This window comes from Schistocerca nitens, chromosome 5, assembly GCF_023898315.1.
Source record: "Schistocerca nitens isolate TAMUIC-IGC-003100 chromosome 5, iqSchNite1.1, whole genome shotgun sequence".
Classification (NCBI taxonomy): Eukaryota; Metazoa; Arthropoda; class Insecta; order Orthoptera; family Acrididae; genus Schistocerca; species Schistocerca nitens.
In genome coordinates this window covers 758,104,657-758,122,259 of record NC_064618.1, presented here as the reverse complement: position 1 = coordinate 758,122,259, position 17,603 = coordinate 758,104,657, and the positions used below count along the sequence as shown (strand labels likewise).

Here is a 17,603-nt window from a genome sequence, read left to right as displayed (position 1 = left end):
ATGGATAACATCATATCTAAGCAAAAGAATGCAGAAAAATGTGGTTAATAATTCAGCTAATGTAACCAGTGGATATTTTTCTGACTCGGGAGAAATCACTGTGGGATTCCACAAGTCTCAATCTGATGTCCCCATTTGTTTGTCATTTTGTAAAAGATCTTTGTCTAATATACAACAAGCAGAATTAGTTCTTTTATGGATGACAATAGTATTGTAATCAATCTGAACACATACAGTAAATGGTAAATAATATTCATTGAAGTATCACTGAGTGGTTATCTGCAAATGATCTCATTTTCAGATTCAGAAAGACACAACATATTTAGTTCTGCATATCTAGGGGTACCACACCAATGATAAGTGTAACACACAGTGAAGAAGTCTTAAATAATGAGGATAGTTCAAAATTCTTAAGTTTTGTATTGATGAGAATTTTAACTGGAAAAAGGACATTTTTGGAACTCCTAAAACAAATTCGTTCAGCCACATTTGCACTTTGAATTACTGGAAATCTTGGGGAGAATCAAATAACAAAGTCTACATATTTTGTGCATTTTCATTCAATAATGGAATAATGTTCTGGGGTAACTTTGCAAAAGAAAGTCTTCATTGGTCAAAAACGTGATGTAGGAATGATATATACAATCACCTTTCAGATATCTGTTTAAGGAATTAGGAATCTTTACTACTGCTTCACAGTATATTTATTCCCTCATGAAGTTTGTTGCAAATAATCCACTGCAATTCAAAAAGAATAATGATGTATATAATTACAATATAGGAAGAAAAAAAAATGACATTCCTTACTCCACGTTAAGTTTGTCTTTAGCACAAAAGGAGTGTGCAATGTTGGTGCCAAAAATTTTGATTACTTACCCAAGGACATAAAATGTCTGATGGACAACAAAGTTAAATTAAAAAATAAAAAGGCAAAGTTTCTCCTTGATACTTTCTTCTGTTTCTTGGAAGAACTATTTTTGTAATCTGTAAAAGGTGATGTATAGCCATTACTAACTCCAACATTTACATAAGAATGTGTAATGTGAATATAAAATAACTTGTTTCGCATATTACAATTAATTGTACAAATGATTCATGCAAACATGAAACTAACTAACAAATTAACTGACACAAACAGCTTTAAGCTGTATGGTGACAGTTTGTTGTTAATACAGTATACAGTTGATGTTTCCACTATTGCTTGTGTTTTCTTAGTGTATACATTGACTTATCACATCCCCGAAGGCTCTCCTTCATGGTGGAATCTGCAGAATGTGATGAATGAATCAATGTATAAAGATGTATGCACTATACCTATCTTACCACCACTTTAAACAGACTGTGTTAGACAAAGGTATGAGTAGGTTGATGTTACCAATTAAATGTACGTTTCAGATGAACCGTATAATATGTCTCAGAACATGTTATTAACTTTGAATTCTGTTATCACTCATTATTGAATTTCTGTAGTAAAATTTGCCCACTGCACAATATTTGTTTTAACAGTAGTTTCACAATACCAAAAAGATACTTTAAAAGATACAAAAGAGCACTTGAAAATAGATCAATTCTGAAACTGTTTTATAGTAACAAATATATTTACTATCTTACCTAGCCTTTTTGGACACTTAAAATACATATATACTACTTGCAAGAAATGAAAATTAAATGAAAAGTTTTAGGTTAGGAAACAACTTTTATGCTCTAGGTATAAATAAAATATGCCCCTTGCTTACAGGCAACTGAAGATTTGAACGGAATGAAATATAGCTTCACAGTCATCATTTGCTACATTCCACATGTGGATTAGGTATTTCATCTTCTCTGTGGTGCATACATGTGTTGGCAACATTTTATTGTACAGCAAGTATCGCACAGTTGTTCTGAAACAATGAGAAATTTGTTTATTATTGTTCCTTATAGAACAGACAATTACAATTGGTTTGATAGAGTCAGACTGCTTCATCTTCAATAGGCTGCTGATAGAATAAAAGAGAACGTAGGTTGAGACAAGTGTTAGCAAGATTGTCATCGAACTAGCAAAGTAGTGAAACAAAACAAAATTTTGAACCATGTCTTCAAATACTCTTTCACAATGGAGAATCAATGAATGATGCCATCATTCAACAGAATTCGTATTTAATTTAGCAGAGAACTGCTCTTAGAGATTAGAAAAGGGCAATGGGCACACCCATTTATTATACCTGAAATACGAAAAATCTACAATACTACTGTCCAATATTATTATCTTTCTTTTGTATGGACAGGGCCTTAAGAATATACATCTACTCCACAATTCTCACCCATTCCCTTTTGTCTAATGCACTAGTTGGTCAGCACTGATATTCATTCTTCTTACATCATTTCGAATATTGTCCTGCCATCTTCTTCTTCTTCTTCTTCTTCTTCTTCTTCCTGCTGCTCTCCTAGTCCTACACCTACTCACATTCCATCTATTTTGCTAGTGAATCCTATATTAGATAATCTAGCTATTTATTTTCATGTTTTATGGGTCATAATTTTAATTCTTTACAATTATGCAAAATTAATTTTAATCTAACTTTGTCGAAGTCCTATTTAGGGTATATCCAAACAACAGGTTACCATGCCTAAAGAGTACCTCCATCAATATAAAGAAACTGCTGATGTAAGCACTCACAATATGGAGTCTGACAAAGAAGATGGGATGCTTACTAAACATCATAAAGAAGAACAAAGAACTGGACATTTCAGAGGCTTAACAATCTTTCATTAAAAAGTAAAACAATCTTTGAACTACATGGTATTATGTGTCACAGAACACTGGTGTAGATACACAGAAATTCAATGTCAGTATTAACATTGTCTGAAAAGCAGATTCTCACTGTAGAAATTCTTCACTATGTGGAGGAACATGTATTTACATCAGAAAAGAAATAATTGAAACACTTACCTTAGTACATTTAGTTATGACAGTCTAACTGAAGTATTAGTTATTCAATTATTGGGGCTTGACATCAGCAAGAAATTAATCTTTTGGGCACGTACCAGTTACCTAATGATAGTGTATATAACAGAAGTGCTTGTGTAAGTCTCAACTACAAAAGTTGGGATAATTTTGTGTACAGTCACAGACATAAAAAAAAGTCACAGGTGACACTGGTTGCCCCTTGTAGACATCCTTCACAGTTTAACATGCCCTGCTGCTTAACAGTATGACAAGGATAACTACAATGACAGAACTAGTGTAAAATGACCACTGACCACAAATACTGACAGGGGAAGGTGTGATGTAGCTGTAGATGATCTTCAGCTCAAAGACCATACTTGTCAAATAATAAGTGCTCATAGTCAACGGGTAGTGCCTCTGACTAGTAACCTTCCTATTAAAGGCCAGTTCATGGATGACAGAGTATCACATTGTGACGGCAGTAATGTTTTTGGCCATTAATAATGTGAAGTCTGAAATTATTTTTGGTCTTGACACATTCACAGTGTTTCAGTTCCAAATTCAGGTTGATATGCATCTCACTTCTGACTCCACCATGTTCCAGGCATAGGACATCACACTTAAACTGATGGCCATTCTGGAAGTGTGTCACAGTTGGGCTGTGAATTTGCTCTGTGGCCAGCTGCCAAGAAGCAGCTGGACGGGGTGCAGGGACTGGGCATCACTGCGCCCATTCCTTACAGCCACAGGGCTGTGTGTCTGTCTGTTATCCAGAAATCTATGGAAGTACTTTGTTCATGTGGGGATTTCAAGTCCACCCTTAACACCCAATCAGTAGTGGATTGCTACCATATTTTCCACCTTGAAGAAACACTTGTGAAACTGGTGGGTGGTGAGTATTTTTTAAAAACTGATAATGCAGTGGCATAACTGTAGCTTTGGCTGGATTCTGCCTATCAAAATATTATGGTCATCAACACTCCCTCCACATTGTGTGCCATTATACATTCTGCCACTGTGAGTTCATCCACAATTTTCCACAGCTTTTAGAACAGTTAACACGTCATATTCTGTGATGGGCTAATTATTTTGATGACATCAGTGCCACAGGTTCCTCACAGCATCATCATCTAACCAACCTTCAGATTCTGTTCACTGCATTGCAAGAGATGGACCTTCAGTGTAATCTTCATAAATTGAAATTTTTTCAGATTGAAATCAAGTACCTGGTCTGCCACCTTTCGAAGGACAGCATCAAACCTCTGACATACTGCATAGTTGAGATTGATGACCTATCTAAACCATGAAACCTTAAGGCACTCCAATCTCTTCTGGGCAAAAGAGTTATTATTTGAAATTTCTCTTGAATGAGGCAAATGCCATTCATCAACAGAACAAGCTGCATAAAAAAGATTTCCTCCATTTGGTCTGCAGACTGTAACAGAGTATTTGTCCACATACAGTTGTTACTGAAGGCATTGCCATACATCAGTAGCTCTATGCCAGGGAAATCACTCGTCCTCTCTATGGATGCATCCTAATGTGTTCTTGGAGTGGTTTTGGCTCGCAAAACTACTGATAGTTGTGAACACCCTACTTTTCATGCCTCCTAAACATTGACAGCCACTCAGCACAATAATTCTCAGATGGGAAAGGGCACTTTAGCCATTATGAACACAGTCTGGAACTTCCACATAATCTTCTACGCACCTGGTCTAATTTTGTGCCTAGTTTTTTGTATGTAATTAATTTCCTAATTTATTTTGTCCATTCCTAGTTCATATCTTTTGCTACAGATTATAGGGTGAAATCAATAATTGTTTCACAACTTAGATTCTATTGTTGACTTATAAACAAATATAAATTCTGTATTAATTATAAACATTTGGAAGAAGAACTACTAGGATTCTTAAAGTATTTATTTGGCTCTATTCGAAAACACATTAGGAAAGCCAGCCCTTAATTCCAAAATAATTACTGGGTTTGTCAAAAGTATTGTTTGTATAACTATATCTGTTAATTTCATTATTTAAACAAATGATTTGGCCTAATCTTTGTGCTCGAAGGAACTGTTAAAAAGAAGAAATTTTTTTATTTATATGGTTAATTGAGTGAGATTTGTTTTAATTTTAATTTCTGTAACTTAAACATCTAACAGTGTATAGTTTCAGTGCCTATTATTGTGAGGATATATACAGGACCAAATTTTGGCCCCAATACTTGGTAATGAGGCTTAACAACTATTACCAATAATGAACTGGACATATAATTGTGCAGTATTGGGGGGTTGTGAACAGCGAAAGTAAAGAACTGTGAAATGCGACTGTGAAATGCGACTGTGAAATGCGACTGTGAAATGCGACTGTGAAATGCGACTGTGAAATGCGACTGTGCAACTGTTGGCTACATCATTTACAGTTTTTAGTGTTGAACTCCCACCCCCTGTTTTTCAGCCAGTAAAACAATGCAATGTGTTGACTCAGAGGACTATCAACAAAGAAATACAGTAGGTGAACGTCACACACATGAAGGATACATTTCTAATAGTGGACTATGGCTTGGTGCAGGCTATCTAGTAAGACCTTATGCTCTAAGAGATAGCTGATTTTGTGTGCAATGGTTAACCCAAGTGACTGTTTTCCAAGCTTGGACAACACATGGGTCATTGTTTCTCTGGTTCTGCAGACTCCTATCCTTCCTCTGCTACATCATGGCCACTGGGATATGAGCCACATTAAGGTCCTTACATATCTTCGTCTACTGATCAGGACTACATCCTGATTGACTCTGTGGGCCTATTCTCTAATTCTGTGCAGTTGGTGACAGTTGACACACTGTTCATTTATACACACGTCGCACCCTAGCGCCCCGCAACCATCGAAGCTAACATGCGGGTTCTCAGCCTGGTCTTTGGGGTTAAAGGATTTCCCCTGACAAACACATCCAATAATGGTCCACAGTTTGCATCAGTGTCACTCACGTCTTCTGTGTCAGCAACATGCTGTTTCACCCTCAATCGAATGGGGAGGTGGAGTGTGTGGTGTGCACCCTTAAGATACAGTTAAAAAACTGCTTGGCAAACTAGTCAGCAGACTCAGTGGTACCTTTGTTTTTCAGCACTTACAGGACCACACCACTGCATGGTAGGAGCCTGGCAGAGATCCTACATGGCTGACAGATTCAGACACTGTTAAAGTTACTGTGCCCAATGCCACAGCCTGAGTTGCACTTGAGCCTTTGCGACACATCCCTTGTGTCCATTTCAGTCAGTGGATTGAATGGACACCAGTTTTTTTGTTTTTCGGGCACAAAAACAACTAGAGTCCTGTCAGAACCGTAGAGCATGAAGATGAAAAAGGAGTTAAAAGCAACTACACATTAAGCCCAGTCGACGGAAGGAAAGACAGTTAAAAACAGAGATGTGGAGAAAGCTCCATAAAATTGCTGTAGAGACAACAGAAGTCCGGACCTAAAGATTAAATGTCTTTCACCATACTGTTATGATGGATAAAAAGTAAAACACATTTGACAGCCCGTATGTCATTTGCTAAAATGGCGAACAACTCAGAAGACAAACATAAATGATAATGTAAGTAGTTAAAAACAGGGCATTCCATCAGGAAATGGTGAACTGTCAAAGACAGAGGACAATGGGTACAAAGTGGTGGGGGACAATCATCACTTACCAAATGATGATGGCTAAAAAGAGAGTGACCATTATGCAATCTAGTTAAAATGATTTCCTCGCAACAAGAGGGAGAGGTGGTCAGCCAAGCTGCTGGGAGTTGTTTCATTCCCTGGAGCTTGTTTCTGTGAAGCGAAGGCCAGTGGTGATGCCAAAAATGGATGAACTAGTGGGCCAAGGTACAAGGACTTCAGCCTTGGAAGCAGCATCAGACGGCTCATTTCTTGTCAGACCAATGTGACCAGGGATCCACTAACATCACAGTGGCTCCGTCAACAGTGAACAAGTGGAAGTTTTCATGAACCCACTGTGCTAAGGGATGGACAGTGTACAGTACACACAAGCTCTGAAGGGCACAGAGAGTCAGAGCAAATGACAGTTTACTATCCTGTGTTGTTGGATGTATTGTGTGGACTGATACTGGCAAAGAGCTCCACTGTAAATACCAAAAGCCAATACTGAAAATTGTTGGTGACAGTGACGGAGACACATCTGACACCAAGACCGGCCTGAGAACCATCGGCGTACACAAAGGCACTACCGTGAAGTTCTGTGCGAAGGCTGAGGAACTTAAGGCGATAGAGCGAGTTTGGAGTAGTGCCATTAGGAAGTAAATAAAGTCCAAGGTGAAAATGGGCCACCACATGAAGCCAAGGTGGTGAAGGGTTCACACCCATTGGGAAAGTGGCAGGTAATGGGGAGATAAGCTGCTCGAGTAATACCCGAAAGCAAACTCCAGGAGGTAACAGAAAACAGGGACTTGTCCCGTACTGGGGGGTCATCGAAGATGGGGGTGTAGGATTGGTGGCCAGCCATGGCACACTCACTGCATGTGAATCTGTTGAGAAAATCACGGCAGTATGACAGTGGTAGTTTGGCATCTTCTGGATTCGGGCTCTCAACTGGGCTAGTCTAAAAGGCACCAGTGGCCATGTGGATGCCATGATGGTGGATTGTATTGAAATGGTATAAGATGTATGGATGTGCAGATCCATAAACAAAACACCCATAGTCTAGCTTTAAATGGACAAGGAATCATTACAAATGAAGGAGGGTCGTCCGATCCGCTCCCCAGGAAGTTCTGCTGAGGGCACAAAGGACATTGAGGGGCTGTGTACTGTAGACAGCCAAGTAAAGACATATGGGGGAGACCAAGGAAGATTCCTATCAAGCATGAGCCTCAGGAATTTCATAGTTTCAATGAACAGATGAGCAACAAGGCCAAGACAGAGATGGTGGAAGAAACCAATTATGCCGCCAGAAATTCATGCAAACAGTTTTGTCAGTGGAAAAGCGAAAGCCATTATCGATGCTACATGAGTGAAGATGATCGACACAATGCTGAAGATGCTGCTCAAGGAGGCAAGTCTGTGGAGAACTGTAATAGATGGAAAAATCCTCAGTGAAAAGGAAGCCAGAGATGACAGCTGGGAGACAGGCATAATACGGTTAATGGTGATAGCAAAGAGGATGATGTACAGCACGGAACCCTAAGGCACACCATTTTCCTTGGTAAAGGTGTCAGACAAGGCAGAACCCACACGTACATTGAATTCTCAGTCTTTTACAAATTCCTGAAGGAAACGGGGCAAGCAGCCTCTGAAGCCCGACATGTAGAGAGTATGAGGATACCAGTCCTCAAGCAGGTGTCTTAAGCTGGCTTCCTCCAAATTGAAAAACATTGCCACAGTCTGATATTTCTAAAGAAAACCATTATGACATGTGTTGACAAAGTGATAAGATGATCAACTGCAGAATGGCACGCTAGAAGTCAATGTTGTCCAGTGGCTAGTAAATTGCAAGACTCAAGTCACCATACCAGCTGGGAATGAATTTTATGTTCCATCACCTTGCAAACACAGCTGGTGAGAGAAGTGGAGTTGTAGCTAGAAGGAAGGTATATGTCCTTACTGGGCTTAGGTACGGGTATGGATATGCGCATGGGTATGGGTATGGGTATGACAATGGCTTCATGCCAGCACCTGGGAAAAGTGCCCTCTGCCTACATGTGATTGTATGTATGAAGGAGAAAGTACTTGCACGCAAGAGAAAGGTTCTGCAACATCGGAATGCAAGCATCTTCTGGCCCTTTGCAGAGAATCGAGATAAAGTTAGAACATGATCTAGTCCCTCATAGTAAAGGCAGCATTGTAGCACTCACGATTCAGAGAACGGTTTTGCCCACCACTTGTTTTCTATGAAGGAAGGCTGAGTGATAGTGGGTGGAGTTCTAAATCTCCACAAAATAGTGGCCCACGGTATTGGAGATAGCAGTAGGGTCCACTATGACATCTGCTATGGCCAGGCCAGAAATTGGGGAATAGACCTTGGTCCCCGAGAGCCGTCTGAGGTTGACCCCAATGACAGAATCGGGATTGGAAATACTAAAATAACTAGAGACTGAAATCCAGTTAGCTTTTTCACTGTCCTGAAGAATGAAATGACACTGCAAACACAACTGTCTAAAACAAATGCAGTTTGCCATTGTAGGCTTACAGTTAAAAATGCATGCAGCACATATCCATGCACAAATTACATCGTGGAATGTCTCAGTCCACCAAGGGACCAGGACATGGTATGGTAAAGGTTAAGTCTGAGGAATGGAATGTTCTGCAGCAGTAAGGATAATGTTCATAAGGTACTCTACCTGGTCTTCACAACTTGGAAAATGTTCTTTGCTGAAGGTTGCTGGGGAGGAGTAACACCTCCAGACTAACTTAGAAAGCTGCCATTTGGATGTGTACATTGGTGAGGTAGGAATCAGCAAACAAATAGCACACGGGAAATGGTTGCTCAAGCACCTGTCAGAGAGAATGGACCACTCAAGACAACGGGCAAGCTGGACAGTGCAGAATGAGAGGTCCAAATGGGAATAGGTGTCCGTGGAGTCTGAAAGGAATGTGGGTGCTCCTGTGTTAAGACAAATGGGGTTAAGTTGCTTGAGAAGGTCAGCCGAAAGGGCACTCCTCAGGCCGATTCTGGGTGAACTCCAGAGGGGATGGTGCACATTTAAGTCACCAAGCAGCAAAAAGGTGTGAGGGAGTTGCCCAACAAGCTGGAGTAAGCCTGCCTGCCCTGGTGACACCGAAGGACAGAGGGATGTTAACAGAACAAAGGGGAAAGAAGAAGTGAGGAAGGAAAAGGTGGACTGTAATAGCTTGCAGCCACATGGTCAGGGAAATGGTTTAACTATGAACATTATCCTGGATGAGTAACACGACTGCCCCACGAGATGTAATGCTGTCATCAGGAGGAAGGTCAAAGTGTACTGGTAAGAAATGCAAGATGTCAAAGCAGCCGTGAGGACACAATTTTGTTTCCTGGAGGCAGAGAACAAGTGGACGCTGCACTTACAAGAGCAGCTATAATTACTCTTTATTTGATCTAAATCTGTGAATGTTCCATTGGAGGAGAGTCATGATGAGGAAGCGGGAGGAGGGAAAAAATGGAGGAGTGTCACCTCAGCGGCTGCTGAGTGCCAGCCTTCAAAGACTCGCCGCTAGAGGGCACAGAGGCTGGAGTATTCTGCTCTATGAAATCTACAGAGGCATTGGTAATCTCCCTCTGTCAGTCTGCAGAGTCCAGGGCAGAAAAATGGTGGGTGGTACGCACCTGCGACACAGCGGTTGGCCGAGTGAGGGAATCACAAGACGAGACCATTGAAGAGGATCTCCCAGTCAGTGAAGGAGAAGATCATTTGCCTTTGATTTCTTCGAGTTCTTCCAGTTGGCAGAGGAAGACTCAGATGTTTGTTAGCTGGAAGGATGTAAAAAGTCTTCACAGGAGTATTCCTTCTTTCCTTTCTGGCCCGCCAGTTGGGTATCAGGTGACTTCGCCCTACGAGGCAAAAGTTTGCTGGCTTCGTACACAGGAGGCGGAGGCGGAGGAGGAGGCGGAGGAGGAGGCGGAGGCGGAGGCGGAGGAGGAGGCGGAGGAGGAGGCGGAGGAGGAGGCGGAGGCGGAGGCGGAGGAGGAGGAGGCGGAGGAGGAGGCGGCGGCGGAGGAGGCGGAGGAGGCGGAGGCGGAGGAGGCGGAGGCGGAGGAGGCGGAGGCGGAGGCGGAGGAGGCGGAGGCGGAGGAGGCGGAGGCGGAGGAGGCGGAGGCGGAGGAGGCGGAGGCGGAGGAGGCGGAGGCGGAGGAGGCGGAGGCGGAGGAGGCGGAGGCGGAGGAGGCGGAGGCGGAGGAGGCGGAGGCGGAGGAGGCGGAGGCGGAGGAGGCGGAGGCGGAGGAGGCGGAGGCGGAGGAGGCGAAGGCGGAGGAGGCGGAGGCGGAGGAGGCGGAGGCGGAGGAGGCGGAGGCGGAGGAGGCGGAGGCGGAGGAGGCGGAGGCGGAGGAGGCGGAGGCGGAGGAGGCGGAGGCGGAGGAGGCGGAGGCGGAGGAGGCGGAGGAGGCGGAGGCGGAGGAGGCGGAGGCGGAGGAGGCGGAGGAGGCGGAGGCGGAGGAGGCGGAGGAGGCGGAGGAGGCGGAGGAGGCGGAGGAGGCGGAGGAGGAGGAGGCGGAGGCGGAGGAGGCGGAGGAGGCGGAGGAGGCGGAGGAGGCGGAGGCGGAGGCGGAGGAGGCGGAGGAGGCGGAGGAGGCGGAAGAGGCGGAGGCGGAGGCGGAGGAGGCGGAGGAGGCGGAGGCGGAAGAGGCGGAGGAGGAGGCGGAGGAGGAGGAGGCGGAGGAGGAGGAGGCGGAGGAGGAGGAGGCGGAGGAGGAGGAGGCGGAGGAGGAGGAGGCGGAGGAGGCGGAGGAGGCGGCGGAGGAGGAGGAGGAGGAGGCGGAGGAGGCGGCGGAGGAGGAGGAGGAGGAGGCGGAGGAGGAGGAGGAGGCGGAGGAGGCGGAGGAGGAGGAGGAGGCGGAGGAGGAGGAGGAGGCGGAGGAGGCGGAGGAGGAGGCGGAGGAGGCGGAGGAGGAGGCGGAGGAGGCGGAGGCGGAGGAGGCGGAGGCGGAGGAGGCGGAGGCGGAGGAGGCGGAGGAGGCGGAGGCGGAGGAGGCGGAGGCGGAGGAGGCGGAGGAGGCGGAGGCGGAGGAGGCGGAGGAGGCGGAGGAGGCGGAGGAGGCGGAGGAGGCGGAGGAGGCGGAGGAGGAGGAGGCGGAGGCGGAGGAGGCGGAGGAGGCGGAGGAGGCGGAGGAGGCGGAGGAGGCGGAGGAGGCGGAGGAGGCGGAGGCGGAGGCGGAGGAGGCGGAGGAGGCGGAGGAGGCGGAAGAGGCGGAAGAGGCGGAGGCGGAGGCGGAGGAGGCGGAGGCGGAAGAGGCGGAGGAGGAGGCGGAGGAGGAGGAGGCGGAGGAGGAGGAGGCGGAGGAGGAGGAGGCGGAGGAGGAGGAGGCGGAGGAGGAGGAGGCGGAGGAGGCGGAGGAGGCGGCGGAGGAGGAGGAGGAGGAGGCGGAGGAGGCGGCGGAGGAGGAGGAGGAGGAGGCGGAGGAGGAGGAGGAGGCGGAGGAGGCGGAGGAGGAGGAGGAGGCGGAGGAGGAGGAGGAGGCGGAGGAGGAGGAGGAGGCGGAGGAGGCGGAGGAGGAGGCGGAGGAGGAGGCGGAGGAGGAGGAGGAGGCGGAGGAGGAGGAGGAGGAGGAGGAGGAGGAGGAGGAGGAGGCGGAGGAGGAGGCGGAGGAGGAGGAGGCGGAGGAGGAGGAGGCGGAGGAGGAGGAGGCGGAGGAGGAGGAGGAGGAGGCGGAGGAGGAGGAGGAGGAGGAGGAGGAGGAGGAGGCGGAGGAGGAGGAGGCGGAGGAGGAGGAGGCGGAGGAGGAGGAGGCGGAGGAGGAGGAGGCGGAGGAGGAGGAGGCGGAGGAGGAGGAGGCGGAGGAGGAGGAGGCGGAGGAGGAGGAGGCGGAGGAGGAGGAGGCGGAGGAGGAGGAGGCGGAGGAGGAGGAGGCGGAGGAGGAGGAGGCGGAGGAGGAGGAGGCGGAGGAGGAGGAGGCGGAGGAGGAGGAGGCGGAGGAGGAGGAGGAGGCGGAGGAGGAGGAGGCGGAGGAGGAGGAGGCGGAGGAGGAGGAGGCGGAGGAGGAGGAGGCGGAGGAGGAGGAGGCGGAGGAGGAGGAGGCGGAGGAGGAGGAGGCGGAGGAGGAGGAGGCGGAGGAGGAGGAGGCGGAGGAGGAGGAGGCGGAGGAGGAGGAGGCGGAGGAGGAGGAGGCGGAGGAGGAGGAGGCGGAGGAGGAGGAGGAGGAGGAGGAGGAGGCGGAGGAGGAGGCGGAGGAGGAGGCGGAGGAGGAGGCGGAGGAGGAGGCGGAGGAGGAGGCGGAGGAGGAGGAGGAGGAGGCGGAGGAGGAGGAGGAGGAGGCGGAGGAGGAGGAGGAGGAGGCGGAGGAGGAGGAGGAGGAGGCGGAGGAGGAGGAGGAGGAGGCGGAGGAGGAGGAGGAGGAGGCGGAGGAGGAGGAGGCGGAGGAGGAGGAGGCGGAGGAGGAGGAGGCGGAGGAGGAGGAGGCGGAGGAGGAGGAGGCGGAGGAGGAGGAGGCGGAGGAGGAGGAGGCGGAGGAGGAGGAGGCGGAGGAGGAGGAGGCGGAGGAGGAGGAGGCGGAGGAGGAGGAGGCGGAGGAGGAGGAGGCGGAGGAGGAGGAGGCGGAGGAGGAGGAGGCGGAGGAGGAGGAGGCGGAGGAGGAGGAGGCGGAGGAGGAGGAGGCGGAGGAGGAGGAGGCGGAGGAGGAGGAGGCGGAGGAGGAGGAGGCGGAGGAGGAGGAGGCGGAGGAGGAGGAGGCGGAGGAGGAGGAGGCGGAGGAGGAGGAGGCGGAGGAGGAGGAGGCGGAGGAGGAGGAGGCGGAGGAGGAGGAGGCGGAGGAGGAGGAGGCGGAGGAGGAGGAGGCGGAGGAGGAGGAGGCGGAGGAGGAGGAGGCGGAGGAGGAGGAGGCGGAGGAGGAGGAGGCGGAGGAGGAGGCGGAGGAGGAGGCGGAGGAGGAGGCGGAGGAGGAGGCGGAGGAGGCGGAGGAGGAGGCGGAGGAGGAGGCGGAGGAGGAGGCGGAGGAGGAGGCGGAGGAGGAGGCGGAGATGCTACAATGAGCCAGTGGCAGATATTGTATGGATGGTATGTATGGAGAGCGTGTGAGGCGCACCCTTCCCCGTTGGAGGGCTGCCTGCATTGGCATCCACGTCGACCCCGCCAGTCAGCCCTCACACTATTCATTCATTTCTTTTGTCAATCAACTCGACTGAATGAATCAGTTATTGAGTGGTTGTACTTTCCTATGTAGAACATGTGTCTGCATCATTATATTTTATACATTTCTGTCTGGCACATAGGTAGCTAACACATAAGTACAAGAAAAGTGCCAGCCATTCTAGTGATCTCAATACATTATTCTGTCTCGCATTTGTTTGAGAAAAGTTGCGAATATTGTACTGTTTTCTTCTACAGAGAAACTTTGATATGTAGCATTATAAATACACACTATTCACTGAATAGGAAGCTAGTTTACATTCAGAAGCAGAAATATTAAAACTGAAGAATGAATAAGTAAAAAGTCCTAGTTGTAGTAAGTGCAAGTGTGAAGATTAGTCTAGAGTGAGAGTGATCAGTTTGCGATGTTCGCCTGCTTTATTTCTTTGTTGATAGTCCTTGGTGTCAATGTACTAAGTTGTGAAACTGGCTGAAACATGGGGGATTGGAAGTTCAATTCTGACTACTGTAAATGCTGTAGCCGACAGGTGCACATTTGCGTTTCACAGTTCTTTACTTTCACTGTTCACAACCTCCCAATAATACACAGTTTTAAGACCAGTGCACTATTGTTTAACTTTTGATAAGCCTCACTAATAGTTTGCAGGGAAACATCAACACACTGCTACAATAGTTTACTGTTGAAACTTTACAATCAGTAAAAATTGACCCACACATTTCAAAGTTCTTGTAGAATAAAATGGTATGTATTGGTATAACACAGGGCCTAATTTGGTTAACTTATTTTACAGTTACCTTGATGCATTATTGTTGTTCTAACCAACACAGGTTTCTTGTCTGAAACACTGTCATGGACTGACTGTCTCAGGACCAAAAATTGGGCTCTTATATATCACTACAATAATGGGCACTGAAACAACACATTGTTCAATGTTTAATTTACAGAAATTACAATTAAACTTAACTCCTTCAATTAACTGCATATATCAAAAAATTGCGTCTTTTTAACAGTTTCTTCTACTGGAAGGGTTAAGCGGTATTATTTGTTTAAATCATGAAATTAACGAATGTAGTTATGCAAATAATACTTCTTATGAAACTGGAAATTACTTGGGAATTAATTAAGGGCTGACTTTGCTAACATGTTATCGAATAGAGCTGAATAGATCCTTTAAGAATACTATTAGTTGTTCCTCCAAATGTTTATAATTAGTTCAGAATTTATATTTGTTTATAAGTCAGCAACAGAATTTAAGTTACAAAACAATTACTGATTTCACCCTATAACGAAAGATTTTAACTAGGCATAGTCAAAATAAATTGGAAAATCAATTATGCACATAAAACTAAGCACAAAATTAGATTTGGGGTTATAATCTTTAAAACTAAGGGCCAACCTTTCTTTTTTGAAAATTCAGAATATACTCTCGTATGTTAATGGTAAGAAGTTAAAAAAAATGAATTTTAAGGAGGCAGATGGCAAACAAGAGGGGAAGTAAAAATATCCCAGCTTGCTTCTTCACAAGTTGATTGTGAAGTATTAATAATAGTAATTCATAGTAATTTCTCAGTAAAAATATTTATAACAATATATTGTAATGAGTTTTGTAACAGACTCTTAATTTTTTGTACTAATGTAACAATAGTTACCTGTATCTAACTCTTAATATGTGTTAGGTATGGGAAACTATTGATTCATGTATCTCCACTAATAGTGACTTTCGAGAAGATTCCTAAAAACACATGGGCCCTCTATTGAATGCACTATAAAGGAATGGAATCTACAATAAAAGTTCCAAACGCGTTAATTGCCGGATGATATCATCAGTGGAAACTCACCATTATATTATACGTTGTAAGGTACATATTGGCTTGTCGTTTTCAAAGTAGGTATTTGTTCACATTTTTTTATATCATAAGAGGGCATTGTCTTGTATATGTGTATAATCAGTTTAAATAAACCTTTCTTAAACTCTGCATGTGACTTGATTTTTTTTTTTTTATTACGGTAAAACTAAAGGTAGCTCAAGATGTCTTTAGCGCACCCTCCTTGAGGTTTTTCTGTATCCACCACTGACTGTGGCACTGGGCAATTTCACATCCATGGTGCTGAATGTTAGGTAACATGTCTGCATAGCTATGTCCTTCAGGCAGTGAGATATAGCAAGAACACTACTGTAAGTGCCGGATGGTGAAATGCAAGGTTTCAGACTAGCCAACAACTCATGAGCAACAGGGTATGGAACCTTTTCCTTCACCTGGATTGTCTGGACAGCCTGCTCATTGAGATACATGGGACAATCTTGGGAGGTGGCTGCACGATCGCCATTGCAATTGATACAGCATGGAGGAGGAGGCAGACAGTTGCTCTCATGAGCATCCCTACCACAGCTTACACATTTGGCCAGCCATCACCTGATGGACAGCAATGGCACACTGACCAGAGAGGTATGTTTTGATTTCTGCCTCAGTCAGACTATCAAGCAGCCTAATGTAGATGACACGATGTGAAGAATTCAGCATTCAATGGGCCTCGACATGAACAGGGTAGCTGTGGAGGCAAGCATTTGTGCTTGAGATTCACAATTAGTCTCTGAAAGCAGAGTGCCATTGCATAAACAAGAGCCGGATTTCACAGGGCTGGCACGTGCATCAACACCTTTCTCAATATTAAATGGATTTACCGTAGCAAAGGACAGACTTCAGTACATGAAACGAGGCACCACGGTGCAGCTGGGAATGTCTTCGAATCATTAGCCTCATTCCATTTATGTTTAGTAGACATGGACTGTGAAGAAGATGATTGGCTTATTGCAAGAAAATCCCCATGATTGACTGCGTCTCTGATGGCATGCTCCTTACAACTGCCCCCCCTCTGCCCCCCTCAGGGGGTGCACCCACCTTAGGTGGTTATTCACATCTCCCAAACATTTGACAGAGGAACCAGTTGGCAGCTTGGGAATGTGACAACTCAAGCAACCACCCTCCGTGGGCCTGGCCTGTACTAGGGAGTATGTGCGATACCTACCTGTCAACACAGGGCTGGGAATTTCACATTTCCCAGTCACCTGTTATGCACTGGGAGCTTGGGCCAGCCTTCAAGAGTGCACAGAGAGGAAGATGATGAAGACAAAGAAAAAAGACACACATGAAATGCTGAAGCAGAGGAAGAATATGAGAAGGGAAAACAAGAAAGAAAAAAAGGAACGGAAAACAGTGGAGAGACTGTTCTGACGTCAGGCTACTGAAAATGCAGAACACATTTCCAAAATCGTCCCAGATGTGTTGTCCAAAGATGGGGAAAAAGAATAGCAACAAGAAGACATGCAGCATGGAAGGGATAAGATGCTGCAAAGGCTGGGACCCCATAGTAGCCAAGAAGAACCCACCAAAGAGTAGTAAGCCCCATGGAGGGATGGACACCAGCGACTGCGAGCAACACATGGTTGCTGAATGTTCACTATGGACGCTGGCAGGATGTCAGTCTCCTGTAACCAGAATCAGCTGTGGCCTCCATGTGGCCCAAACCCTCTACCGCCACATGTGCAGGTGCAGAGTCTACCCCCAAGAGCCACTCCTGTCCAAGGGCTTGATGAGCTGTTGTCACTCACAACACTAAGGCATGACTGTTGGGTGCACCAACTTGCAACCAATGTTTCATGGAGGATGCCTCAATGCAGCCCTTCCACAGGAGCAACTTTATGCACCTCCCCTCCACTGTCCCTTTCCCCATCATCCTCACCCCTGGCCCTTGCCACCAAAAGCATGTTTTCCATATTACCTGTGTGTACGGTGTTTTTGCTGTGCCTAGCTCACCACATATGGGCCCTTCTGGCCATTTCCCTGCTAGATCAGAAGCAGCTGACTCCACCCTCAAGAAAACAGTGACACTGCATTGGAT

The 17,603-nt window shown here is 46.6% G+C and overlaps 1 protein-coding gene across 1 annotated transcript in view; it reads right to left on the bottom strand.

Annotated features, from left to right (window-relative positions):
• Nucleotides 1-876: 876 nt before the first annotated feature.
• LOC126259931 (uncharacterized) overlaps nt 877-17,603 on the bottom strand; it is a 132,374-nt gene continuing 115,647 nt past the window's right edge. The window contains exons 7-8 of the mRNA XM_049957023.1: nt 1,737-1,883; nt 877-984 (exon numbers count right to left, since the gene is read on the bottom strand). Of these exons, the coding sequence (XP_049812980.1) occupies nt 972-984; nt 1,737-1,883 (160 nt within the window). The 3' untranslated portion in view covers nt 877-971. The remainder of the gene's footprint in view (nt 985-1,736; nt 1,884-17,603) is intronic.